General features: G+C 34.7%; 1 protein-coding gene across 1 annotated transcript in view; it reads right to left on the reverse strand.

Annotated features, from left to right (window-relative positions):
• Positions 1-323: 323 nt before the first annotated feature.
• The window catches only part of LOC106871102 (transmembrane protein 87A), a 67,148-nt gene continuing 39,634 nt past the window's right edge, over positions 324-27,837 (reverse strand). The window contains exons 6-20 of the mRNA XM_052971629.1: positions 26,631-26,726; positions 23,844-23,937; positions 22,080-22,141; positions 18,852-18,972; positions 17,710-17,772; positions 16,564-16,663; positions 15,276-15,369; positions 12,841-12,920; positions 11,453-11,559; positions 9,463-9,521; positions 7,799-7,902; positions 7,326-7,396; positions 7,009-7,082; positions 4,906-4,958; positions 324-1,745 (exon numbers count right to left, since the gene is read on the reverse strand). Coding sequence (XP_052827589.1) covers positions 1,673-1,745; positions 4,906-4,958; positions 7,009-7,082; positions 7,326-7,396; positions 7,799-7,902; positions 9,463-9,521; positions 11,453-11,559; positions 12,841-12,920; positions 15,276-15,369; positions 16,564-16,663; positions 17,710-17,772; positions 18,852-18,972; positions 22,080-22,141; positions 23,844-23,937; positions 26,631-26,726 — 1,251 coding nt within the window. The 3' untranslated portion in view covers positions 324-1,672. The remainder of the gene's footprint in view (positions 1,746-4,905; positions 4,959-7,008; positions 7,083-7,325; positions 7,397-7,798; positions 7,903-9,462; positions 9,522-11,452; positions 11,560-12,840; positions 12,921-15,275; positions 15,370-16,563; positions 16,664-17,709; positions 17,773-18,851; positions 18,973-22,079; positions 22,142-23,843; positions 23,938-26,630; positions 26,727-27,837) is intronic.

Consider the following 27,837-nt stretch of genomic DNA (forward strand, 5'->3'; position numbering starts at 1 on the left):
ATAACATCTTTGTATTGTATTGATAGATATATGTGCTGAGACTGCAGATGTTTAACATAATTATATATATTTGCATGTATATATATACATCAGTGTATGTATATGTAAATATATATATGCATACATAAATATATAGATCTTTTTCCAGGTACATACAGTGAAATACCATAGAGCATTAGGTCATTAACATTATTTTAACAAATATTTGTGGATGCTGCATAGAGACAAAATTCGATATGGATTTATATATACTAGGTTCTTTTTGCAAGAGTGTGTGTGTGTGTAGAATGCACATAGTTTGATATGAAAAACAATGAGCCTCATTACAGTGGAAGATAAATATGTATGAGAATTTAGGATTACCTTTTTTATTCATTAAGTACAAAAACAAGAAATGAACTTTTGCATCAAAGGGCTCATGGAAATGTACTCCCTATATAGACGTGTGTGTGTGTATATATATATATATATATACACATAATATATATGTGTGTGTGAGACCCTATTTGTAAAGAAAGAAAAAAACGAAAAAATTTCTTGTACAAATATTTCCCTCTATATATTTATTCATCAGTTTATGTGATTTATTTTTGCATATTTTTGTTAATTTTATGACCCTTTAATCCATTAGAATTTCAATTAATGCTTCAGTGTGTAGCATGTGTGTGTGTGTGCATGCGTGTGTGAGTGTATATATATATATATATATATATATATATATATATATATATATATATATATATATATATATATATATATACATACACACACACACACACATGCATATATAATCACTATTTGTGTTTGTGTGTCTATGAGCATATGTGCACATAGATGTAGTTAGATCCTTATCTGGATAAGTTTAGGCAGCTGGAAATGTTATATGGTCCCCAGGGGGTGAGATGCAATGGAAATAAATGTTTTACATCAATGAAGAAAATCCACGTGTGTGTATATATATAGATGCACACACAAACATATATATGTGTGTGTGTTTGTATATATACATATATAATGTAGCTATATATGGTTAGTACAAAGAGATTACTCAATACTAAGTTGAGAGAGAGTGTGTGTGTATGTATGTATATATATATATATATATATATATATATATATATATATATATATATATATACATATTTAAAAACTTCAATTATTTACTACTTTGAGAACCTTGTAGTAGTAAGCCGCATTGAATTTATTAAACCAGCAATATATTAGGTCATTAAGAATGAAATGTCCAAAAATAAACTTTCAATTCGAAATTGAACATTTCATTCTTGACAACCTTATATATGTGTGTGTGTGTTAAATACTAGGAAATAAACAGATTGTATACTCCCAAGCTGCAAAAGACTGTTCAGTCAGCAATGGTACAACTGATCTATCAAGTGAATTTGCAGTTAAGGAGTGTTTAATTCTCATTAATTTCACAAAAATTAACATATATAAAACTCCGTTCATTTCCAACAAAATTGTATTGAGTACTTATATGGTTTTGTACCACAACATAAACAAAAACTACATACATATAGATATGTAAACACACACACACGTATATATCTTTATACACACACAACTTGGTGAAGATGTAGCTTTGATATAAATAACGGTTCTGTAGCAATACAACCAAGTCCAAGATTGTCTTCCTGTGGTGTATCTGTCATTTTTACTCCATTTTGGATATTTCAAACTTTGTTGTCATGATTTCTTCATCAGAATCAATTAGGCTAGGCAGCGCTCTGAAAGAAGAACATAAGACATGTTAGTGCAAATACTCACTAGTAGTAGTAGTAGTAGTCCTTTCTACTAATGGCACATCATTTAGTGTCTGCTTTCTATGCTGGCATGAGTTAGACAATTTGACTGGAACTGGTAAGCCAGAGAGCTGCACCAAGCTCCAGTCTGATTTAGTATAGCTTCTATAGCTGATGCTCTTCCTAACACCAACCACTAGTCTTAATTACTTGTGTAAATTTATTACACTCCAAGAGTGTAATGGGTGCTTTTCATATGCCACTGGTACAGGTGCTTTTATGTGCCATCAGCACGGATACCAGTTACATGACACTGACATCAGCCATGACTACAATTTCACTTGGCTTCATGAGTCATCTCAAGCATGGTATATTACCAAAGGTCTCAGTCACTTGTCATCGCCTCTATGAGGCCCAACATTCAAAGATCATACTTCACCACCTCGTCCCATGTCTTCCTGGGTCTACCTCTTCCTCTGGTTCCCTCCACAGTTAGAGATCAGCACTTCTTTGCTCAGTTGTCCTCACCCATATGCATCACCAGTGCAGTTGTCTCTCTTGCACACCACACCTGATGCCTCTTATGCCCAACTTTTCTCTCAAGACACTCACACTCTGTTGTACATGCACACTGACATTGCACGTCCAGCGAAGCATACTAGCTTCGTTTCTTTCAAGCCTACACATGTCCTCAGCAGTCACAGCCCGTGTTTCACTGCTGAGTAACATAGCTATTTGTACACAGGCATCATACAATCTGCCTTTCACTCTGAAGAAGAAGCCTTAAGTTACCAACATAGGTAGGAGCTCTCTGATCTTTGCCCAACCTATTCTTATTCTAGCAGCTATGCTCTTGGAGCATCCACCTCTGCTCTGAGAGCATAGCTGCCAGAATAAGAATATCTTGAAATTTGGGTGTGAAGGGGACCAGTCACTTACATCAATCCCAGTGCTCAACTGGTATTTATTGACCCCAAAAGGATGAAAAGGTAAGTTGACCTCAACAAAATTTGAACTCAGAATGTAAAGACGGATGACATGATGCCAAGTATTTTTGTCCAGCATGCTAACAATTCTGCTAAGTTGCTGCCTTAATAATCCTTTCTACTATAGTCACAAGGTTTGAAATTTTGGGGGATGGGGTAAGTCAGTCACATCGACCCCAGTACTTGACTGGTATTTAATTTATTGATCCCTGAGAGGATGAAAGGCAAAGTCAATCTCGATGGCATTTGAACTCAGAACATAAAGAATGACAAAATGCTGCTAAGCATTTTGCCCAGTGTGCTAGCGATTCTGCCAGATTCTGCCACCTTTACTGTCTTAATAATGATAACAAACAATCCTTTCTCCTGAAGGCACAAGGCCTGAAATTTTGGGGGAGGAGAGTAGTCAATTACATCGACCCCAGTGTTTCACTGGTACTTATTTTATCCACCCTGAAAGGATGAAAGGCAAAGTTGACCTCAGTTTAATTTGAACTCCGAACATAAAGACAGATGAAATGCTGGTAATCATTTTGCCTGGCGTGCTAATGATTCTGCCAGATAACTGCCTAAATAATGATAACAATAATAATACAAGCGGTCGAAAATTTTGGCACAGAGCCAGTAGTTTTTTGGGGGAGGGGCAGGCAGGTCAATAACATTGATCCCAGTGCTCAACTGGTACTTATTTTATTAGTCCTGAAAGGATGAAAAGTAAAGTCAAACCCAGTGAAATTTGAACTCAGAACATAAAGACAGACAAAATGCCGCTAAGCATTTTGCCTGGCATTCTAACAATTCTGCAAGCTTGCCACTTAAATAATAATGATGATGATGATTTCTATAATAGGCACAATACCATGAATTTGCTATCGTACTTTAACTTCTCAACACCTGGTATAAAGCTATCTTGCTCTCTACTACAACTTCACTCAGTTGAGGGAGGGAGAGATCCTTTTTTGTCTTGTGAGTTGCTTGGCAACCTCACCAGAGCCAGTATTACAAAAAAAAGCACCCAGTAAAGTGTTTGGCATTAGAAAGGGCATCCAGCCATAGAAACCATGCCAAAACAGACACTGGAGCTTGATGCAGCCCTTCAGCTTGCTGGATTCTGCCAAACTACCCAGCCTGTGCCAGCATGGAAGACAAATGTTAAATGATAATGGCGAGGGAGAGGAGATGGCGGCTAATTCCATGCAAAATATGTAGCATGGTAAAATAACAATTAATGTGTGCTTCATTAGTTTCCAGTACTGAGTTCGAATATCATAAGTTATGGGCACAAAGCAGGCAACAGAGAAGTCCCTCCAATATATCCTTCCATACCTTTGCCATGAAGATTTAATGGATTCTTAGTATAAACAGTGTGTGTGTTTGTATGTGTATATACATCCATTTCTATAAAGGGACATAGATAACGGTTTTGTTTGAGACATAAATGAGAGTCAAGTCAAGAAGTATTTCCTTTTTGATGTGTGAAACTTCAAACTCTGTAGTGTGCAACATCTGTGCAGACATGGCTATGTGTTTAAAAAGTTCCCTTTACAATAAATGGTTCTTGATCAATCCCACTGGGTAGAACCTTGGGTAAGTGTTTTGTCATAACTGCTTCAATCCGAAACTTGCTGACGAAATTGGTCGGTAGACTTAAACTGTTATCTGGTTTGAACACCACCACATGACTGCTGGACGATTTTAGCAGAGTCCACTCTGTTAAATATCCAAAGCATGAAGAGCATTCTACAATCTAACAAAACTATGGAGAAGCAAAGGTATAAGCCGCAAAATGAAACTGAAGCTGTTCAAGACATTGGTCCAATCAGTATTACACTATGGATGTGAAACTGGAAAGTGACAAAAATGGAAGGAAAAACAATGGACAGCTTCCAAGTCGTATGCTTAAGGAAAATACTTGACATCAGCAAGATCAGTGATGAAATCAGATGCAGAGGCTGGAACTGGATCGGACACGTCCTCAGACAAGATTGCTAACTAACTAACTATTGAAAGCATTCAAAGTAAGTTTTCAGCCTGAGAATAACTCCTCTCTTCCTCCATCAGCTTTAGAAGTCCTGCAAAAGGTTAAAGGTGCTAATATTCCTCTTCTACTAAGCCATAATATACTTAAAAAAGAAAAATTCAGAAAATTATATACTTACTTGTCAGCCACTGAAGTAGGGATGTTATCTTCAACCCATTTAAGATCATCTTCCTGAAAGAGGATAATACATTACGGATTACAGGTGATAATTGTTTCTAAAGGAAGTTTGATAATAATCAGATGGCAAAACAAGGCACATCTCAGATCAAGTGCAGTAACTTTTCTCTTTTAACAATTTTTCTGTGATATGAAATTGAACATTACAAACACAGCTTACCAAAGCAAACCAATAGTACCAATAAAACCATTAATAGCTGTGATTTCCACAGCATACAGTTCTAGATTTATAATGAAAAAAACTTGACTGATGTCACTCATGTCTCTCCAAAAAGCTTTGAAGATAAGGCACAAGTGAGGTAAACTGGACTGATTACAACTACCAACCAAAATGTGTTTCAGACTTGATCAGCTATTCCTACTTCTTCACTCAACCTACCAGAAATAGTAGACAAATATCCTTCAAATCACATTCTATCTTAGCAGTGAAGGAAGAATACATTGGATAATATAGTTCCAGATACACTGTATCAGAAAAAAGTGGTAAGATGATCAAAGCTGGAATGATTTTGATCACAGGCCGCTGGCTTAGATCAGAGCTGATCTGGGTGGCCTAAACGTTTTTCTTGGAGTTGTTCATGAAGAACATTAACCACACTGAGCTCATTAGTCTTAAAGGACATGCAAAGGACACAGGCAAATTTACTTTCCTCCAGAAAAAAAAAAACCTTACAACTTACATAAAAAGGTTAACCTCAATAAAGAAATTCTAACTGAACATACTGACTGCAATGAAACTTTTCCACACTTGGTTCCTAGTTATAAAGGTACACTGTCCAGTAATCTCTTAACTACACATTTGTCAGATATCAGAGTTAAGTTCATTATTACAATAACAATTTTAATAACTACTAATATTTCATATTGCAGAAAAAATGATGATCACCAAAGAAACAACAAATATTTAATTTATTACATTCATTGACCAGTTAGTGTTAAAACAGGAATGTAAGAACAACATACCACCAGCACCAATGATTCCTGTAAGAAACTGAGTTCAGACATGGTTGTGTAATTAAGAAGTTTGTTTCACAACCATATAGCTCCAGGTTTGCTTTCACTACACAGCACCTTGGGAAAGTGCCTTATATCATAGTCTTAAGTTGACCAAAACCTAAGATTCTAAAATACAACACATAATATGCTGTATTTTAGTGTGTGAATAGTTGCTTGAAAATATGTGGCATGCTATACAAGTTTGTCTGGCCATTATATTTCAAGAGGCATGAAATTAATAACTTGAATTTAAATCTTGTGTACATTAAATGTTATATGTCTTTCACTGGATGGAGAACTTTCTTTTGTTGATCCTACCAACAATGGAACAGTACATTATATATATGAGAATGTGTGTGCATGTGTGTAATTTTTGCAAATGTATATAGTTGAAAGAATAACCATTAATGAGAAATCAAAATGAAAAAATACAATTATGCTTCATGAAGTCCCTTGAGGTACTTCTTAATTTCTTACAGACACACCTTTGTCACTCTTGTGGGGATGCAATGAACCATTAACTGGATCTTTAGAAACCTGTAACTAATGACAATGTAGTTCATTAGTTGTAATATAAAATATATGATAATAAATGTCTAAATGCAACCCCTGAAAGAGTATGGAACATTTAAAACTAGAAAAGCACTCTGAGAGTGCAGACCTCTACAAAGCAGCTCATTTTAAGATAGATACACGAGTAAAATTATTAATAGAGAAACGAAAATAAACTTTGGAAACAGCAATGCCACCATAGGTTATGTGGAAATAATGAACGTGTTTTCGAGGGAGATAATCAAAGAACGTAACCTCGTAATACTTCATGTAAAGTAAATATAACAAATGAAAAATCCTTCAAGAATCCATAAAAATTTCCGGATCACTACCAAAATTTCATCATCTATTCCTTGTGTCATTACCAACTTTTCCTGCAAGTTTCATCAAATACTGTTCACAACATTTTGAGTTATTTTGCACATAGACGGACAAACCAAAGCTGAAGAATACATAACTGCCTTCCTTGGTGGAGGTAAATATTAGAGAAACTTACTGCTTTATTTTTGGAATCTTTCTGTTTTGGAGATCCATTCGAGAGAGGTTTAGCTCCTCTCATCTTCATACCATCTGTAAGGGACAGAACTGAGAATTAGAGGCTAACAGAAAAAAGTAAGATAAATTAAGTATCAACTGAAACTTGAAAAGCAGACTTCTGGCTATTTTAACAAGTAATGCTTATCTAATCACAGCTTAATCAAAGAAAGCTCTCAAAGGTTAAGGGACATACCCTTTCTTCTTTGACAAATGAAGAACAAAAACTAAATAGAGAAGAATAAAAGCAACAACAAAAATAAATCAGTTGATACTGACCAAAAGCATCGTTCATAACAGTATCATCATCATCTTCATCTTCAGCATCGAGCAATGGGGAAAAGGCATATCTAGAATATACAAAACAATTTCATATGTTTTTTAATCAAGACTCTAAAGGAATTTACCCAAATATACCATATACATGTACTCTTTAAGTTTAATTATAAGTTCCTACCTAAAACTGTGATGTATTTTATGCCATCTAACACATGTAGAGTCAAAGCATTTAGTCACTAAGGTTGAGGTTAATAAAATCATATTGTACAAGACATAAAATATTTAGATTTCCACACTTTGCTCCATATACTAATAAAAGCAATAGCATTAGAGATATAGTGAGAAAGAAGTCACAACATATCTAAAAATAAGCATCTATGTTACTGGTCTACTTAGTTACAGATGACAGGGCCTACAATTCAATAGCAATAGCCAAAATAAACAAAGCTGGAATAATGATGGAAAATACAAACCTTTGGTTATTTGCAGAGGGTCTCCACAAAATCATAATAACCAAGAGCAGCACAGAAAACAGCAGATGCCAAAAGGCATCATCAACCCACAATTCTCGCCAATCCTTTAAAGCAAATAAAAAACAAACATCATTACTTACAATCATAACAAGTCTCTTTTGCAGATTGCTAGGATGTCCCTTTGCAACCATCACTGATATTAGTTTATTTACATACAGACATGTACGAGTGAGTATTTGTGTGGTTATGTGTATCTGTGGCTGCTTAAACTTTGGTGATAACATTGTAGTGGGGAGGTGCAATGGCCCAGTGGTTAGGGCAGCGGACTCGCAGTCATAGGATTGCGGTTTCGATTCCCAGACCGGGCATTGCAAGTGTTTATTGAGCGAAAACACCTAAAGCTCCACGAGGCTCCGGCAGGGGATGGTGGTGAACCTTGCTGTACTCTTCCACCACAACTTTCTCTCACTCTTACTTCCTGTTTCTGTTGTGCCTGTAATTCAAAGGGTCAGCCTTGTCACACTGTGTCATGCTGAATATCCCCGAGAACTACGTTAAGGGTACACGCGTGTGTGGAGTGCTCAGCCACTTGCATGTTAATTTCACGAGCAGGCTGTTCCATTGATCGGATCAACTGGAACCCTAGACGTCGTAAGCGACGGAGTGCCAACAATAACATTGTAGTAGAAACTGTACAGGAAATAATATCTACCTTAAATGCAAAAACATAGTGTGTGACAAGTAACAAAATTTCCATATCTTGTAAACAATATTTCTTGTGACAATGATGATGAAATTAATGTTTGGACGAGACTCGGGGAAGCTGCAGCAGTTTTCTAATGGAAGTGAAATTATACCTCTACATGTTCACTGTGGTACCACTAGCTATCTATGCTCATGAGAAAGTTCAACTAGCTTTCATAACAAACTTACTGTCTTTCATAGGCACAATATATGCCCAATATTAAGTATTGAGCATAGTATGTACTAAGTATTTAGTACATAATATCTGTATTTGCTGCAGATACTATGTTATAAGTGAAGTTATAAAAAGAGGCACAATGAATAAGGAACAATACAATATTTACAGTAGAAATTAAATGTGCAGATCTGTAAATCAGTAAAAGGTGATGTCTTTCCTTCAATCACAAGGAGATATACATTTCTGATAGATCTTTTTTCAGTTATTTTGGCCAACAGAGAAGCTTCTATACAGCTGCTAACTTGCTAGAAATAGTAGCAAAAACTTCCTCAAATCACACTCAAACATCTTTAAAGATGGAAGACAAACTGGACAATGTAGTCCTAACCATAAATTTGAGATGGTAACAGCTAGACTGACTTGACCATGCCTGCCTGACCAGAACTACCTAGGGTTAAACAACATCAGCCCTGACCAACATGTGAATATCCACATGATTACACAAACTACTAGAAATAACAGTCAATTCCTTCTAGAATCACACTTTATGAACTTACATTTTATGTAAAACAGTTAGCCCAACTGAAAATGAACTGGCTGATCACAGCTAGAATGCCTTTGATTCTAAATCTGCTCAATGAAGGCTGACCTGAATAAACAATAATGAGGGCTGACCTTAATAAGCAACAACAAAAACAACCCTGGATAAAGATAATGAAGGTGTTAATTGAAAGATACTTACTGTAAGGCAGAACTTGAGCTTGTGCTGGGATATTGACCAAGCCATGTAAGATATGGACGCTGCAACAAATAGAGTGAAATATTAGTTTCAAGTTGATGTCACAACTTACATAAGGCAAAAATTGTATGGCACTTCCTAACATGGGATAACTGTATCATCTAAGATGGATATAACTGTATTGAGTGCAAACATAATTCAATGCTGAGAATGTTGACTTCATAATCATGAGGTCTCAGTTTCAATCCAATTGTGCAGCACATTCAGCAAGAATCTTACTATATCCCTAAGTTAACTCTTCTCTCTGTCTTTTTCTCCTTTCTATTCCATTTATATTTAAATTAGTAACAGTATTTTGATTTCCATTTTGCATGTTTTTCTTTTGAAGAAATAGGTAACCCATCACTCCTAAATTAATGCATTGTATGTTAATTATGTAATTACATAAATGTTGTTGTTTTACTCTACTGAAATAGCTGAAGTGGTTTCATTAATTGAACAACTTGAATCATTCTCAAAGCTGTCATGTGATCCCCCTATTGATTGTACAGTATTATCAGAAATGAATATAAATCTATGGTGTCTCTTTTCCTCAAGATGGAGGCATATATGATGTCTCACATCATAGACATTAACCATTTCACTGTCGAGAGCAGACATATCCATTCCAAAAATTCATTACTATTAACTGTAGAAAGTAGTTTTATATATTAATCTATCTTTAGTTGAGGAATGTCATATTTCAAACTGGTTTCTTTTGAGATATGTAAAGTTTATTAAGGCAATATGATTTGCAGAAAATCCCAATTCTACTTTTTGGTAGATATTTAACATCATTACTGGAATAACCATGAAATCTAATTTAACAGTTAAAGGGTTAAAATATGGTGTCCTTCAGTAGAGATGTTAATCATATAGAGTTCACCAATATAGTCAAAACTATATGATGTCCTCAATATAAATATATCAGTATAGTATCTTCTAATATAAATATAGCTATTGGTCTGTCAATATGGATCATAAATACAGAGAGTTCTTTGATATGATAATAGGTGTAATGAACCTCAATAGTGACACATATCTACAATGGTGTCAAATATGATGTAAACATATGTTACATCATACAGAGGTTGCCTTAATGACATGAATGAAAAGTAAAGAGATAAGGACAAACCCTTGACAGACAACCACTTGTAGATTATAGCACAATAAAAATTACTGAAACAAACAGGTTTAATAGAAATAAAACAGATGAATAAGAAACTACCAACTTATGGATTAGGGGAAAATTGCTTGTGATAGGCAAAGGTCCTATCATTTTTCTTTAAGTCCTGAGTATTTAGGAGCTCTGGTAACATGGTATTAAGAGTTAATTAGATGAGTCATCAATGTATCTCTAGATATAACATTATAAGATGATCTGATAATTTATCTCAAATGGTTTTACTAGGTTAAGGTATAATATAAAGTCTTCTACTGAGAAATATATCAAGGTTTGATCTCACTATCCAACAACGAGCAGATAGTGATTCAAACTACTATTTTGTTTTATAGAGAAGATTCATGTCAAATGTGTAATACAACAAAAAACAAATTTAAACTGTGACTGTGAGTTATTGTGATTTCTGAAAGAACCAACTTTAACAACTCATGGTCCTTCTCCTGAACAATTCACTCAAAGTTTTCTATAATCACACAATTCCTTCAGTTTGCTTGAAAAAACTTGAAAACTCTGCTGTGAACAAGACTATGACGGTGGCATTAACCCTTTTGATACCAACCCGGATGAAATTGCCTCTAGCTCAAAAGTACAAATGTCTTGTTTTCAAAAGTTCTGAATTAAAATCTTCCACCAAAGCTTAATCACAATTTATGTTCCTAACACTAGCTTAATGATATGTAAGTTATTTTACTAAATTGAAAGAAACACAGAGCATCTCAACAGAAATATGGTAACAAGAGGGTTAAAGAGCAGACTGATATTTTTACTTACCCAAAACTGCAAATATAAGTGTGTTGGTGAAATGTCGATAGAGTGAAAGCTTCACTATGTTTCTTCGTAGTCGCAGTGTTCTGGTGGTTTGTACAAGGCCAGAGAAAATGTGTTGACATTAAGAAAAAATATTTTGTCTTTTTAGTGTCCAGTAGTTTAATATATGTTATACTCGGAAAGGGAACATAGCATCATATTGCAAAGATGAAGACAAGTTAGTAACATATCAATGGGTTTTGAAGTTAGCAAGTTGCCAACATATCAATACTTTAAGTTAGCAATACATGGAGAAGAACACTGCATATAAGTAACAGGATGAGTAGAGTGGGTAAGTTACTAGTGTAATCAGTTGTAATTAGCACTATATAATGATGATGGTAGTTTCTCATAGTCTGAGAAAGACAGTTCTGCAATTTCTTGCTGAACAACCTGCATGGATTATTTGTTTATAGTGATCAAATGTATGTGCTGTACACAAGCTCACTCCCTCCATCAAATCGACATTGCCTGAACAAGATGCACGGTGTACCACATGTCAGATGTCAAAGTGATCACAGACCAATGTGAGATGAAGTGTTTTGCTCAAGAACACAACACACCACATGATCCAGGAATTGAAACCACAATCTCAGTCATGAGTGCAACACTCAAGATAATATTATTTACATTCAACAGATATTTGTCCTCATCTTGTTTGCTGTTAACACAATGTTTCAGCTGATATACCTATACACTACGCCAAATGCCCATGGGCATATGGCGTAGTGGTTAAGAGCGCGGGCTACTAACCCCAAGATTCAGAGTTCGATTCCAAGCAGAGACCTGAACAATAATAATAATAATAATAATAATAATAATAATAACATCGAAAAATACCTTAGGAATGAGAACCCAGGTTCGAAATTTCTCTAAGACACCTGAAGAAGGCTGGAGAGTATATCAACCAAAACGTATTAACAACAAGCAAGATTAGGACAAATATCCATCAAATGTAAATAATGCAAATTATGTGCATAATTCCTCATCTCTTAAATATAGAACTGTACTCACAATAACTTTTGCTATCTTAACTTTTGATGGCAGATACCAGTTTAGCAACATGTTGCATGGCCTAACAAACTAACATCATATTGAGAGTGGAAGAAAATTTACATATGATGGAGGGTAAAGAGTTAGCAACAAATTAGTTTCATTAGCAATTAGAAGCAGTACATTAAATATAGTTGAGAAGGAAAGTTTAGAGTATACAGGCTGTGAGATCAAGTAGAATAAGTTAGCAATATGCTTCAATCTTATAATATAATTAGCAATATATTTCAATATATCTCAATTTTAAAAAAAATATTTAAAAAACACGTCTAAAAATGAATTTGCTTATGGTAAAGGATATCCACCAGCAAATAGCAGCATCAACAACAGCTAAAGGAACATTGGCTAACATCAGTTCTTTAGATTGGTCACTCTTGGACTGTGGAAAAAAACAAAGAAAAAATAAAAATAAAATCAGACAATTTCTTATTTCCTCAGTGAGTTAAAATCTATCTATCTATCTATCTATCTATCTATCTATCTATCTATCTATCCACACACACACACACACATTAATAATAGGCAGAAGTTACAGAGTGACAATGGCCAAATTCGCATTTGATAAGTGCCAATACACAAAACTCTCAGCTTTTGACTTACTCTCTAACTTCTGCTGATGATATATATACATATGTGTAAAAACATCTCATCACGCAATCAAACCAATGAAAGCCTCTACCTGGTCACTTGACACACTAAAAATAGCAGCCAAAGTATCCCCCTACCTAAATCACACGCCCATTGTACATAATGTCCTAGATTATCTCTAAAAACACGGTTTGCTGAAGGTTGGAATGTCTTTGATGAAAGGTTTGCTGTATCAGGGTTGATTTGAGGCTAAATAACAACAAAATTATTACTGAGACAGACCAATGACGGAGCCTGTATGTGGTTGCATGACCTGCTAGAAAAAGTAACCAAACTTCTTTATATACAGAATACAAAAACCTCTATCCTGTGATATACACGTAGAGTCCATTATGTCTGGGAAGAAAGACGGGATGATCACAGTTGGGACATCTTTGATCATATCTGCTCAATCAGATCCAACTCAGGACTAAGCAACAGGTGACGAAGGGAATAAGATGGGACAACGAGAAAGCCTTTACCTGGTGGCCCAAGTTGCTAGAAAGAGCAACTAAATCTTCCTGACAAAAAGAAAAATGAAATTCCCGTCTTCAAGAAACAAAAATTCAAATTTATATTACCTTATAATGTTCGCTTAGGAATTCATTACTTCTAGAAAAGAATAAGACAAAATGGCCATGGCTGGAACGCCTTTTCTCACAGATCCATTACAATCAGAGCTATCCTGTGGTTAAAACAATTTCTTCACTGAATGATGAAGCAGCTAAAGTTAAAGAAAATGCCGCTAAGCAATTTGCCCGGCATGCTAATGATTCTGCCAGCTCACCACCTTATTATTATTATTATTAACAATAACAACAATAGTAGAGGTGGTTTGTCATGGAAGCTTGTAAATTCACAAGGGATCTTGGCATTAATCCTGAGTTAGATGAAGAATCTGAAACCACTGCTACTGTACTAGCAAAACAAATCAAGTGGACTGCTAAAAAGAATGGGCAGAAACAAACTAAAGAGAGGTGGAATCAGAAATCCTTGCATGGACAATATACTCTTTGAAGTCAAAATGCTGATACTGATCAAGCAACAACCCATCAGTGGCTGAAGAGTTCATGATTGAAAACAGAGACTGAAGACTTTATACTGGAAACACAAGATCAAAGCATGTTTACCAAAAATTACTAGACTAATGTTCTTAAAAATGGTGCTGACCCAAAATGCAGATTCTGCAACACATTTGATGAAACAATAAACCATCTTATTTCTTTGCCAACACCAAATGAATATAAAAACGGGCCACAATAGGGTAGGATGGTATTAACATTGGAAAATATAGAAGCACTACAAAATTGACACTTCTACCAACTGGTATGAACACCATCATGAGCCAGTGGTTGAAGGTAAAAATGTCACCATCCTCAGGGATTTTTCAGTCAACATTGACATAACAGTCTAGGTTAATCAACTAGACATAATTATAATTATTAAATATAGTGAAGAAAATACTTGTAGATTGCTAGATGTAAGTATCCCCACTGATAAAACTATATCTGTAAAGAAATTTGACAAGCTTAGTAAATATAAGGATCTAGAAAGTGAAATACAAAGAATGCAGCACCTTAAAGCAAAAACTATTCCTGTTATTGTAGGTGCTCTCGCTATGATAAAAAAAATGAATATCAGAAACAATTAGACAACATCTCAAGAGAATCATATTTCAAAGAAATCCAAAAGATTGTGCTGACAAATACCACCTGCATCCTTAGAAAAACCCTAGCAATTTAAATGTTTGTATTGTGTTGTATTACATGAATGCATTTCTGAATTGCCCTCTCTACTTTCTATTCCCAAGTTTTCAATTACATTTCAACATCTCTTAAGCTTCACTTACACCCTAGGGTGTTGGGTGTGTCTTGGCAAGACACATTTAAACTACTACTACTACTACAACATTGACCCTAATACTTATTTAATCAACTTTATCAATGGAAGGCAAAGCAGACCAGAGTAGGATTTGAATTCAGAATCTATAGAAACTTAACCAAATACCCACAGGATATTTTGTCCAATGTTCTACCATCTACCTGCCATATGAATTTTCTTTCCAGTTAATCAGTCTTTAAAAGTATTTTGAAGCAAAATAACTTACCTTTAAGGCTCGTAAGCAACTTTCAATAGATGCCAAAATGAAGTATAATATGCCAACACAGAGGACTTTGTGAAAGGTGAGTCCAAGTCGGGGTCTATAAGTGTAGAGAAAATGGACAACAATATATGATTCTTAGAAAAGTGAATTATTGGGTAAGATAAAGTCCCTTCAATAGAGAATATAGAAAAGGAGTCAAATTTTGACTATACCCTTTATGTACATGATAGGGACAAGAAAAAAGAAATGTGAAACAGAGTGTGGAATGTATGTACAAAGATAGTATAAGGTTAAATAAAAAAAATGATACTGAAAAAGAAAAAAATGGAGTATATACAGCATTGCATGGTGGTTCTGGGTTAATAGTCCTGCCATTCCAACAAACAGAGTTGTGGTTAGCTGAACTGAGAAGGTCCAAGATTACTGTCTTAGGAATTGATAGAACAGTTCATATCACTATGATATGTCTATAGCCAAGACAATGAACTGACAATGTTGAGTAACTGTTTCTGTATGGTTTAGGTGAGAAATAAATTAACGTTCAACAAGATATTAGGTCACCCCAAGTAACTTCTTCGGAATTCATAGTACACAATTTCCAATTATGAAATAAAAGAGGCAAGCATGCGATTCAGAATTCAGTACCAGCAGCACCAAGTAGAGCTCCTATAGAACTCTGAGTGGTTCTACCATAATTATTTCTACCATAGCCTATCGTTAACTAATACTTAACAAGTGAAAGTGTGTGTGTGTGTGTTTTTGTGTGAAAGAGAGAGGTGTCGGGTGAGTGTGTGTCAGTATATCTGTGCAACTAACTCAAAGATATTTACATCATTAAAGGGAGGTGACTCCCTAAAACTAGGTTAACTCAATTATATAATAAATAGGAAACAATAAAAAATTACTAGAAAAATACTGAGATTGATATAATTGACTAAATGCTTTGAAAGTTGTGTCCCAGGATAACCAGAATCCCATGACTGAAAACAGTAAAAGAATATTTTGCTCACAGACGTATCAACAAATCTGCAACATTTAAACTGAGTTTAAATCACATCAATCTCAACAGTCTTGATGGACTTACAAAGATCATTAACACAACCCTTTCTTCTTCACTCAACCATAAATAAAAGGAAGAAAAAGAGAGAAATTTGATCTCATACTTCTAAAGTTAAATGTATGACAACCTTACCCACTCAAACATTTAATCTTTCATTCAATCTTTAATTAGTATTAAAAAACAGGAAAAATATGAAAAGCTGAAAAAAAACAAAAATTGTATGATACTTACTTGACTATACCAAAACCGAGACTGACAATGACCACTAACATGCGAGCCAGCATCCGCTTGAAGCATGAAACCAACTCAGCAAAAATGACTGCTCCTCGAACTAAAAGAGAAAAACATTGGAAACAATTTCAGGTAAGTTTTAATTTTACTTGACAATATTTAGTTTCATCCCTATGTTTTGAGTTCCATTCTCCTGGTCAATAAAATAAGTACTGAGAATTGAATGCGATTGATTTGATTGACTCTACAATTCCATGGAAATTAGTGGTACTGTACCAATGTCATCTCTTTATTGCACACAACCTCAACTCAAGTAAAAATTTGGTATACCTCCCAATAGCACACTAGATGAACAGAGGAATTCAGAGCTAACAATCTTTGCAAAAGACTCAGCACAAAGTAAATGACATACAAACTTTGAACTATTCAACAGGTAGGCCAACTACACAATAAGTTGATCAACTAAGACTTTTGTGATGACAAAAATTACAGAAGTAATCTGTCCAAACAAACTACTTGTATGAATATTTACTTTATTTTGCCCTTTATAAGAACGACAATGTTTGTAAGGTTAAATGGTGGAACTGCTCACTGTATGGTCAGATAATCAAAATTCTATTACAAGTATTAGGCAGAGCATGTGAGCAAAGTACCCCACAATAGTTAGTTATCTTCCAGGTTATTTATCTGATAATGAGTTTCATTATGTCACTGTCAAGTGCATGATATCATAAAAGAATTCATAAGTAAAGCTGCAAAAATGCGGAGAAAAGCCCTGGTTTTTCCCTCGCAACCAATAAGAAAATTTCTTCTATTTTACTGATGACAACACTAAACTCTACAATGAAATAGAGAAAAAATTCCCTTGTCAACACCACTATAACTACATCCAATTACAAATGAAAATATTAGTCTGAGCCTCTACTTAGTCACTCAGCCTACAAGAAGTAGCATCCAAATTTCCCTCAAATCACATTTTACCACATTAAAAAAGGAGAGACATATTAAGAAATGCAGCCCTAAATACACTATACTTTAAAAAAAAACAAAAAAAACAACAAAACAACTGATTATCCTCCGTACCAGTACTGACTCAACACTAAACAACAACATATAACAAAATACAGAATACAAGAAAATACTCACCTGATACCCCAGTGCTACTGATACTCTGGTATTCAGCATAGAAAACTGCCTTCTCCAACATTCCTGCATTTTGAAAGAAAGAAAGAAAAAATATTATAACTATTATTGTTATTAGCACCAACAGTAGAGTAGTGACAGAAGCAGTAGAGTGCTGGACAATATACTATGTGATATCCAATTACATTTTTCCTTTTTTTAATGTCCCGGGTTCAAATCTCACTGGTATCAGTTTTGCCATTCATCTTTACATGGTTAATAAAATAATATTAGTCAAATATATGTTGAACCAAAGACATTTTGGTATTTAGTTTCATCCCTCTATGTTTTGGATTCGAATCTCACTAGAGCTCACTTTACTGTTCATCCTTCTGATATCATTTTAAACACTTATACCTTCCACATAATTCATATGCATATGCTAATATTGTTTTGTGGCAAGAGTCATGACACCCGCTGGATGAATACACTTGACTGAACAACTATAAATAGTACTGGTCTGAGTGAGAGACCAGAGAGAGAGAGTAGGCTTTAATCACAAGAAGTTGTAAGGTGTCGTTTTGGTAGTTTGTTGGAATATCGTTTATTGGATTGTAATGTTATTGTTACCCTGCTTTGTTGATAAGGGTACACCAGGCATATATGCATCACAACCATATGTGCGCGACATAGTGATCTCATATCAAGATGAACAGTGCATGACCTTGCAGGTGGGGCCCAGTCAGAATTTTCTTTAGGTTGAATAGCCCATCCTGCTCAAAAGGTCCCTGAATAAGGGTTGTTTAAGGATATTGAACAAAACACCCATGTTTCCAGAGGTAAATTATCCAAACCCCAAAGAATTCCTCTCAACACATGACTATGATGCACCCCCACTACTTCTGCTTGTGATCAGAGATGCATATACTGTCAGCCACTAAGGGACAAACAACTGACAACTAAATTTGTGGTATTAAGCAGAATATTTGCTGTGGCCCATCTTTTATACCAAGACAAAACAATATACATAACACTTCCAATCAGTTAAATATTATTTATTCCTTGTAACTATAGGTATTCATTCAAAATAGCTCAAATTCTGAATAGGAAGCAGTTATATTTGTAGGTTGGAGAGAAACAAGCAAAAAAGAAAACTGAATATTTACCTAGTAAGATAACAGCACCAATCCAAAACTGTATACGAAGTAGGTCTCTCCAGTTGCAGGCCAATAGAAGTAACCAAACTATGCCATAGAAGATATATAGTAGTCCCATGATGCCAAAGAACTGAAGTGATAGAATGTTAAAACATAAAATGTAATAATATAAAATGATAGTCTCGAAACACATACAGACATGAAGATACAATCACACTATTTCTAAACCACCTTATAACCAAACAGAGGAGTCAACAACAGAAGACTATGCTGCCACTTGACCTGAAATTGAAATAGTAGCCAAGTCTCCCTTAAATCAAACCATATTCAAAAATAAAGACAGATTGCAATATGCACCTGAATATACAAAAGACAGGATGGTCACAGCTGAACTGTCTTACATTATAGGTCTGCTTGATTAGGGTTGTCTTGGGAAAAAATAACAAGTAAACAAAATACCACATAATGAAAAAGGAGGTATGTACCCAGCAAAATTCATATACCCAAACACACACAACATATACTGACTCATAAGAAACAAATATTTTATTCCATATTTAGACAAATTAGACCCTTACAATTTCAGTTTATACACAACATATATTACTGACAAAATAAAGCCAGGTAACCTGACTGAACACTGCAACCAGGCCCTTGGATTCCTTGAGTGAAATTCACTCTGCTATAAGCATGTAGGTAAATGAACATCACCTCATTGTGAGAGACTGGGTTGAAGATCATATAGACATGGTTTCAACTCCCAGCCCCAGAGATGCATTGTATAGCTGAAAATGAGCACTTGCAACAGGTGGCAATGTTGAGAGGGTCAATTGTGTGACAGACTGGTGTACCATTCAGAGGAAAGTATTATACTCTTGGTCACTTATATGCCCTAACCTAATAAACTCCAGGCACAAGGCAGACCAAAATAGCTAACAAACATTTAGGCCAAGTAATAAGTTGTGCTGGAGAAGACTCATCTAAACCATGAAAGCATGGGAAAATGGATGTAAAATGATGAGGAGAAATAATTGCCTTCACCTTTTTATTTTAAGTCTCCTCATTTATTGTTTGAAAGATTATTATTATCTTTATTATTATTATTATTATTATTATTATTATTATTATTATTATTATTATTATTATTATTATCATCATCATCATCATCATTTTATAAAGATTGACGTAATTCTTCATGAAGGTAAATGGACAATAAGAAGAGCATGATGTGATTTTTAAATGACCATTTATTTAACAGTTTGAGCGATATTTCAACAGATCATTTGTCTTCTTCAGATTCGAAATCTAACATGAAAACAACTGCAGAAACACAGAAATTCAAAATATAAACAAGGATATTTTGATAGAATGATCAGTTTTCAATTTTCTAATTGGCAAAAGGAAAAGAAATAAGGAAAAAAAAAATTAAGAAAAGGAAAAATATTTAGTCAAACAGTTTTGTGTAAATTCACCAATCATTTTATTCATTCCTACAAGGCATTATATTAGTAATTCACAAATACATTTGTCCTCATGCACTTTGAGGACTGAAAGTGTAGAATTCAGAATATTTTCTGAGAATGTGCACTTCCAGGTGTTTCTCAAAATTGCAGCCATTTGATGTAAAGTGTTTGGCAAGTTCTGTGGAACTACTGTTATTGTACCTGACATCATACCTGTGCCAATCAAATCTTTTGTTTAATTATACAACCAATATAAACCAAGTTGCATTTGGTGCATTCTGCTGCATACACCAAATGAGAATCTTTATATGTTCCACCTTCCATATAAATCATAACATTTCTGTTATGATACATGATGGAATTGACTTGACTCATGTTGTTGCACAATGAACAGGGCTTACCTCTCTTGCAGCTGTTTTTCTAAGTGCAGCATTCAGAAACTCCAATGATAGTTTTCTTGAAGTTAAAGGTAGTGGTTAATATTTCTGTTATATTTTTATTGCGTCTAAAGGCTACAATAGGCAGCTGAAGGAACATTTGTTTGAAATGAGGATATTTTCTGCAATATACTGGTAACTTTCATGTAACACTTTTGAAATGCAAGTGAAATTTCAGTGCCAGTTAAATACTAAAGGAATTCTATAACAAATTTTAATTTGGTTGCTAAAATTATGTGTGGAAGTTTAACTTTCCTTGCTAATTTTAGCTATGTCATTTTCCTTTTACCAGTTATATAATTGAAAACTGATGATGCCATTCTATCAAAATGTGAATGCAAGATTTCCTCATTAATATTTTGAATTTCTGTTTCTGCGGTTGTTTTCATTTTACATTTTGAATCTGAAAAAGACAGATGATCTGTTGAAATATCATCCAAACTGTTATGTAAACAATCTATTACAAATCGCATCATGCTCTTCTTATTGTCTATTATTACTATTATTTTTATTTAAAACAGTTTGATTTGGCCCATGCTGATGAACTAGGCTTCTGTAAGAAACCTATGAAACTTTAAACTGCATGGGGCCAAGTCAAACTGTTTTAAATAATAATATACGAGGGGTTTTCATTAAAGATTTCCTCTAACCCACTTCCAGTTATTGCAGGAAACAGAACTTATACAGGTATAATTATACATGTTTCTACATGTCACATTATAAATTGGCAGCTTTCCATTAGTATTTGTTTGTCTTTTATGGCTGCTAAAGTGGACTAAAATGTTATAATGGAGGCAGTCGAACGCAGATCAGTGATCAGGTTCTTATACTTGAAAGGTCATACACCAAAACAGACTTTCAATGAGATGAAAGAAGTTTATGGTGATGATGCACCATCATATGACTGGATCCCGTGCTGGTGGCACGTAAAAAGCACCATTCGAGCATGGTCAATGCCAGTACCACCTGATTGGCTCCCGTGCCAGTGACACATAAAAAACACCCACTACACTCTCGGAGTGGTTGGCGTTAGAAAGGGCATCCAGCTGCAGAAACCTTGCCAGATCAAATTGGAGCCTGGTGCAGCCTCCTGACTAGCCAGTTCTCAGTCAAACCATCCAACCCATGCCAGCATAGAAAGTGGATGTTAAACGATGAAGGAATAAGAAATTATGTCATAGTTTACAGCTTTTTCTGCTACAAGAAGCAATGCACCCATAGATGAATGCTTGTGTATCATCCTATAGCTTCATCGAAGCTTCAGACATGAAGTACAATGGGGTTATTCAACAAGAACAATTTGAAACATTATAAGTTTTAAAAACAACTAAACTTACCAACAGAAGGGGCCACTCATTTGCAGATAAATATCCATGCTTTCCCAACATTCGAATTGTAACTAGAAATGAAATATACATAGGTCATTATACAGTTGGCTCTGATAAAAACAAAACTTCACAATGGAAATAATCCTAGAAATTCTCTTTGACTTTCTGAGTTTAACAGCAACAACATTACAGTTTTATGAGAGAAAACTAAATATAAATTACATTAAGAAAAAGATACATAAAAATTTTTTTTAAATAATGAAAGCCAAATATTCAACAGATGATGTGATGGTGTTAATAATAAGGCCTGAAATTTTGACAGAAGGGCTAGTCAATTACATCAACCTCCATACTCAACCGGTATTTATTTTATTAACCCTGAAAGGGTGAAAGGCCAAGTTGACCTTGGAATTTGAACTCAAAACATGAAGAATTAGATGAAATGCTGTTAAGCATTTAGCCCAATGCGCTAACAATTCTGCCAGCTCACTGCCCTTATGATAATAATAAAAGTAATAATAAAGGTTTCAAATTTTGGCATACAGCCAGCAAATTTAAGAGGAGTGGTTTAGTTGATTACATCAATCTCAGTATTTGGCTGGTACTTATTTTATCAATCCTCAAAAAGAATGAAAGGCTAAGTCAACCTTAGTGGCATTTGAACTCAGTACATGAAAAGAGGGAAGAAATACTGCTATTTTGTCTCCTACATTAATGATCTGCCAACTTGCAGTCTTCATGATAATAAAAATAGTAACTAGTCTAACTGTTGGGTTACTGGGGAAGTCTGAATTTCCCAGCAATGGAGTTTTGTTTTGTGGGGTTTTTTTTTTTTTTTCTTTTTATATTGCATGCTTTCAATGAATGTGACATCGAAATCATGCATAAACGCTGCCTTTCCCCAGAAAAGGAAAGATTTGGCTGCTATTTCTTGCACACCCTGCTACCACATAACAGGTATTTCAGGTCCATTATCACAAATAGCTCTTACGTGGTAGCAGAGCGTGCTAGAAATAGCAGCCAAATCTTTGGAGGTGGGATACGTTGAATGCCCTCAAAAGAAACCTATGGAAAAAAACTATTTCAGACTGAGGTTACAGACGTGTCTTTTTATGAAATATTTACCATATTTTTAAAGTCATTTTCACTTTAAAATATTTTCCCCATCATAATGTGTCTAATGGAAAGGTTACAGTTTCTTGCCTTTCAGGGTTAAGTTATTTTCAGAGTATTTTCCCATTATGCACCGTTTGGGGTATTTATACTCCAAAACACCAAATATCTCAATAACTACTGGTCTGATTTACATGAAACTTGTTTTATTCCATTCAGAGTATTTTATTCAAAGTATTTTACCATTATGTGCCAGTTTGGCTGTGTAACATTGCAAGCAAGCAAGACTGAACTTCACTTTTAATGTATCATAGATAATAATAATATCTCTTGAAGCAATTAATATAGTGGTTAGAGATCTTGAAGAAAGGAATTCATGTAGCTTTACCAAGAACGTTTTTGTATTCTTACTGTCAATACAGAGACTGTGAAAAGCTGAATCAATAGGAAGACCAATAGTTCATATACTGATATAAACATAATAATCTACCTGTGGCCTAAACACCAAAGTCTCAATTAGTTCAGTGCTCCAAGCTGTAAATAAGCATCACAGAGCAGGAAAACTCACTACTATATTTTCAAAATGTTAACATTAACAATATTAAAACTTTAGAAATAATTAAAAAGTGAGAAAGACAAAGAAACATATCCAACACATACTATCAGCGGTGAAATGCTTATCGGAAGTGATTTCTAAGAAAAAGGCGTATGGTCCGTCATGCCATGTTGATGCCACAAAGGAATGTTTCTCGTGCTGAAATATAAGTAAAAATATAAAATTATATCACCAGCTTTGTAACAATGCTTATTATTTTGTGAAATTATTGACACATACAGCATTCCTTGGAAGTACTGCACAACCACAAAGCAGGTTTATACAGCCCTAATAGCAGTGAGTACCAGGATTGGTTTTAAGAGAAAATGCTGGCTTATCACAATTTATTGTCATATGAATTGAATCAATATTTTAACTGTTCAAAATTGTTAGTTATGACTCATGAATAAAAGGAAAATTTTAATTAAATTTACATGCTTTTATTTTCACCAGCTGTCTGGCTTCCATGCCGGGGGCACATAAATAGCACCATTTGAGCGTGATCGTTACCAACGTCGCCTTCCTGGCACTTGTGCCAGTGGCACGTGAAAAGACATCCGAGCGAGTTCGTTGCCAGTACGGCTGGACTGGCTCCTGTGCAGGTGGCACGTAAACGTAAAATACACCATTTTGAGCATGGCCGTTGCCAGTACCGCCTGACTGGCCTTCGTGCTGGTGGCACGTAAAAGCACCCATTACACTCTCGGAGTGGTTGACATTAGGAAGGGCATCCAGCTGTAGAAACTCTGCCAGATCAGATTGGAGCCTGGTGTAGCCATCTGGTTCACCAGTCCTCAGTCAAATCGTCCAACCCATGCTAGCATGGAAAACGGACGTTAAACGATGATGATGATGAAATTTATTCCTATTTCTTGTAAATGACATGTTTATCCTCATCCATTTGTAAATTTCTAAATTCATCATGAGCCAATGTCTTTTAGGAGGGTATTAGGGAATGTTTGATGCTCATGCTGTTGCCAATGAACCTTAGCTGTGTAGCTTGGACAGACCCAAGAACCAACCAGGTCATAGACATGCATTTCTGGCAGTGAACATGTGTTTAATAAAAAAGAGGAAAACGAACAAAACATACTAACCTTATCATACCTTACAAATCATAAACTCACAACTTATCTATGAGATAAATATGAAAGTTTGTCTATTTGTTTTGAAACAACTTTGTTATTTCTTAACAAACTTTTACCAAATTTGGCATGGAAATCTGAAAGAATCCCAGAATAATCCATGAAGAACTAAAATAATACAAACCCAGTTATGCAGTTTCTTTGGTGTCTTTTTTGTTTTGCTCACAGTTTTTGAAATTTTAAAATTTTAAAACTAAGTGAAAATTTTCAAATTTGGTATATTGATGTAATTTTTCACACTGAATCTGATTTTCACTTGTTTCAGGAAAAATTTAGAAAAATGTTACAAAGAGCTTAAAGTTTATTTTTACCCAATCAGAAAACAATGCTTGGAAACAGGCATTTTGTGTGTAATAGTGTCTATGACAACATGATGATGACAAAACATTATGACTACCGTCTTTCAAGTCTTAACTCGATACTGTGGTTCACAGATCATCAGATGCTTATAATATTGCAGCATTATTATTTCAAAACTATTTCAAGCAATCTCAAATATTTTGTAAAAGTAGAATCAAGAATTCCATTGGAATTTAGAACATCAAAACAAATATAATTCCAATTGAGGTCTTTACAAATAGAGAAAGCTAGTCTTAAGAAAGAACATCTTTTGCTGAAGGGCAAAAGACAGAGGAGTTGTATAACTTTCAATTTGTTGCAAATGGATAGTATATGAATAGGTGAATAAAGAAAAAAAAAAAAAATTTATTTGGGTTAAATTTCACAAAAAACGAAAAAAACAACAACAAAAACTTACATATTCAGAAAAGAGACAACACTTGATACCATAGTGGTCAAACTCTAAACGTGTTTGACCCAACATACACATAAATATTAAGATATTTTCTTGTAACACGTAAGCGTGATACAGTCAAAATAAACTTCTGAAAAATCTAAGCTGCACCAAAATTTTCATTGGATCAAGTTCACTACTTGCACTACTACTACTACTACTCTGGAAAATGATCTAACCATCATAACTTCATGGTTTTTTTTATATCATATGAACTTCAGTGAAGTCAGTAACCTGGAGAGTAATGAACTTGATCAGATTGACTTCCTCTGATAAACTATATAAAGATATTGCACTCACTGGTACAATACATTACTGATCTTTACTATTACTAACAACCACATCTCTTAACTGACTAGTATCACATCAGTAATAACTGATCAATAATTTCCCTTAACCCTTTAGTAATCAGACTAATTTGTGAAGTGTAATGCTTGTTTATTTACATTGTTTCGAATTTATCATGCATTATCGCACAGATTTGAGATTTCAATGATGTGATTGTTTATTTTTAGAATGATATTGTAGGGTAGATGTAAGAGGCCAGACCTGGCCAGTTTCAACATAAAACAAACAGAATATTTGGGCAGGATATGGCCAGTTTGAACACTAAAGGTTTAACACAACTACTCAATAATCACTTCATTTCACACATTGATAAGCACTAATATCTGATACCCACTTTATTAAAAAATAAGTCAAACCCACACCAGCATGGAACATGGGCATTAAATGATGATGACAAACAGTAATAACTTGAGCCAACAAGGGATCTTCTAGAAACAGCAGCCAAATCTTCCTCAAATCACACCCTACCATTGAAAAATAAAGCTGGAACACTTTTGATCCTAAGTCTTTTTGAGCCAGGCTAACATGGGGCTAAATTACAACAGTAATGTTTGTTTGATACTCACCTCTCTCATTGCAACAGTAGCAGCTGTGCTGTTTGCTGCAGGACTTTTCACTGATCGTTTCTGTCGTCTGGGTTTCAATATATCTTTCGTTACATTCTAATTGAAAAAGCAATGATTATAATTTCAAGTAAACTTGTAAATTGAAAAGAAAACAGTAACATGTCAAGGATGAAATGAAAAATTGAAATAACTTTATTAACAAATAAATGAAATATAAAGAAAAAAACTCAACGGAAACCAGAATGGCCTGATAAAAAAAAACTGATGCGTTAGGAGTCATTCTAATGAGAAACTGATAATGTTATAAAACATAACTTTTTTCCCTTTGTTTCAATGTAAACATATGATAAACAATTTAAGGTGACAGGTGTTGCACCAGTTTTTAAAGGCAAGCTTGGTTTTCAAATTAAATTCAAAGTAATAACTCACTATGACAATGGAAGCAATGTGTTTTAGAGATGGGAGTATAACAAGTTTGAATTGAGCCACATGGTTCTGGGTTCGATTACACAATGATACACTTTGGGTAAATGTCTTCTACTATGTCTTCAATTTGACCAATACCTTATTAGTAAAATTTGGAAAACAGAAAATATGTCGGAGTCAGACACACACGCACACAATCTAGTCTCACTCTCTTTCTCTCTCTCTCTCTCACACACACACACACACACACACAAGTCTTACTAAATAGGAAGGCAGACAAATCACAAATCCCTTCAGGTAGATGGCCCTTCTCAATCTGTAAAAAAGGTGTAGGTAGAAACTTTATAAGATAGACCCAGTGTAAAAGGTGCAGCAATATCAGAGGAAGGTTAACAGGGAAACTAGCTTTTGTATGTGGAAAATACATACATATATATACATACATAATACATATACATACATACATAATACATATATATATACATACATAATACATATATATATACATACATAATACATATATATACATACATACATAATACATATATCATCATCATCATCATTTAACGTCCGCTCTCCATGCTAGCATGGGTTGGACGATTTGACTGAGGACTGGTGAAACCGGATGGCAACACCAGGCTCCAGTCTGATTTGGCAGAGTTTCTACAGCTGGATGCCCTTCCTAACGCCAACCACTCAGAGAGTGTAGTGGGTGCTTTTACGTGTCACCCGCACGAAAACGGCCACGCTCGAAATGGTGTCTTTTATGTGCCACCCGCAC

This window comes from Octopus bimaculoides, chromosome 11 (assembly GCF_001194135.2).
Source record: "Octopus bimaculoides isolate UCB-OBI-ISO-001 chromosome 11, ASM119413v2, whole genome shotgun sequence".
Lineage (NCBI taxonomy): Eukaryota > Metazoa > Mollusca > Cephalopoda > Octopoda > Octopodidae > Octopus > Octopus bimaculoides.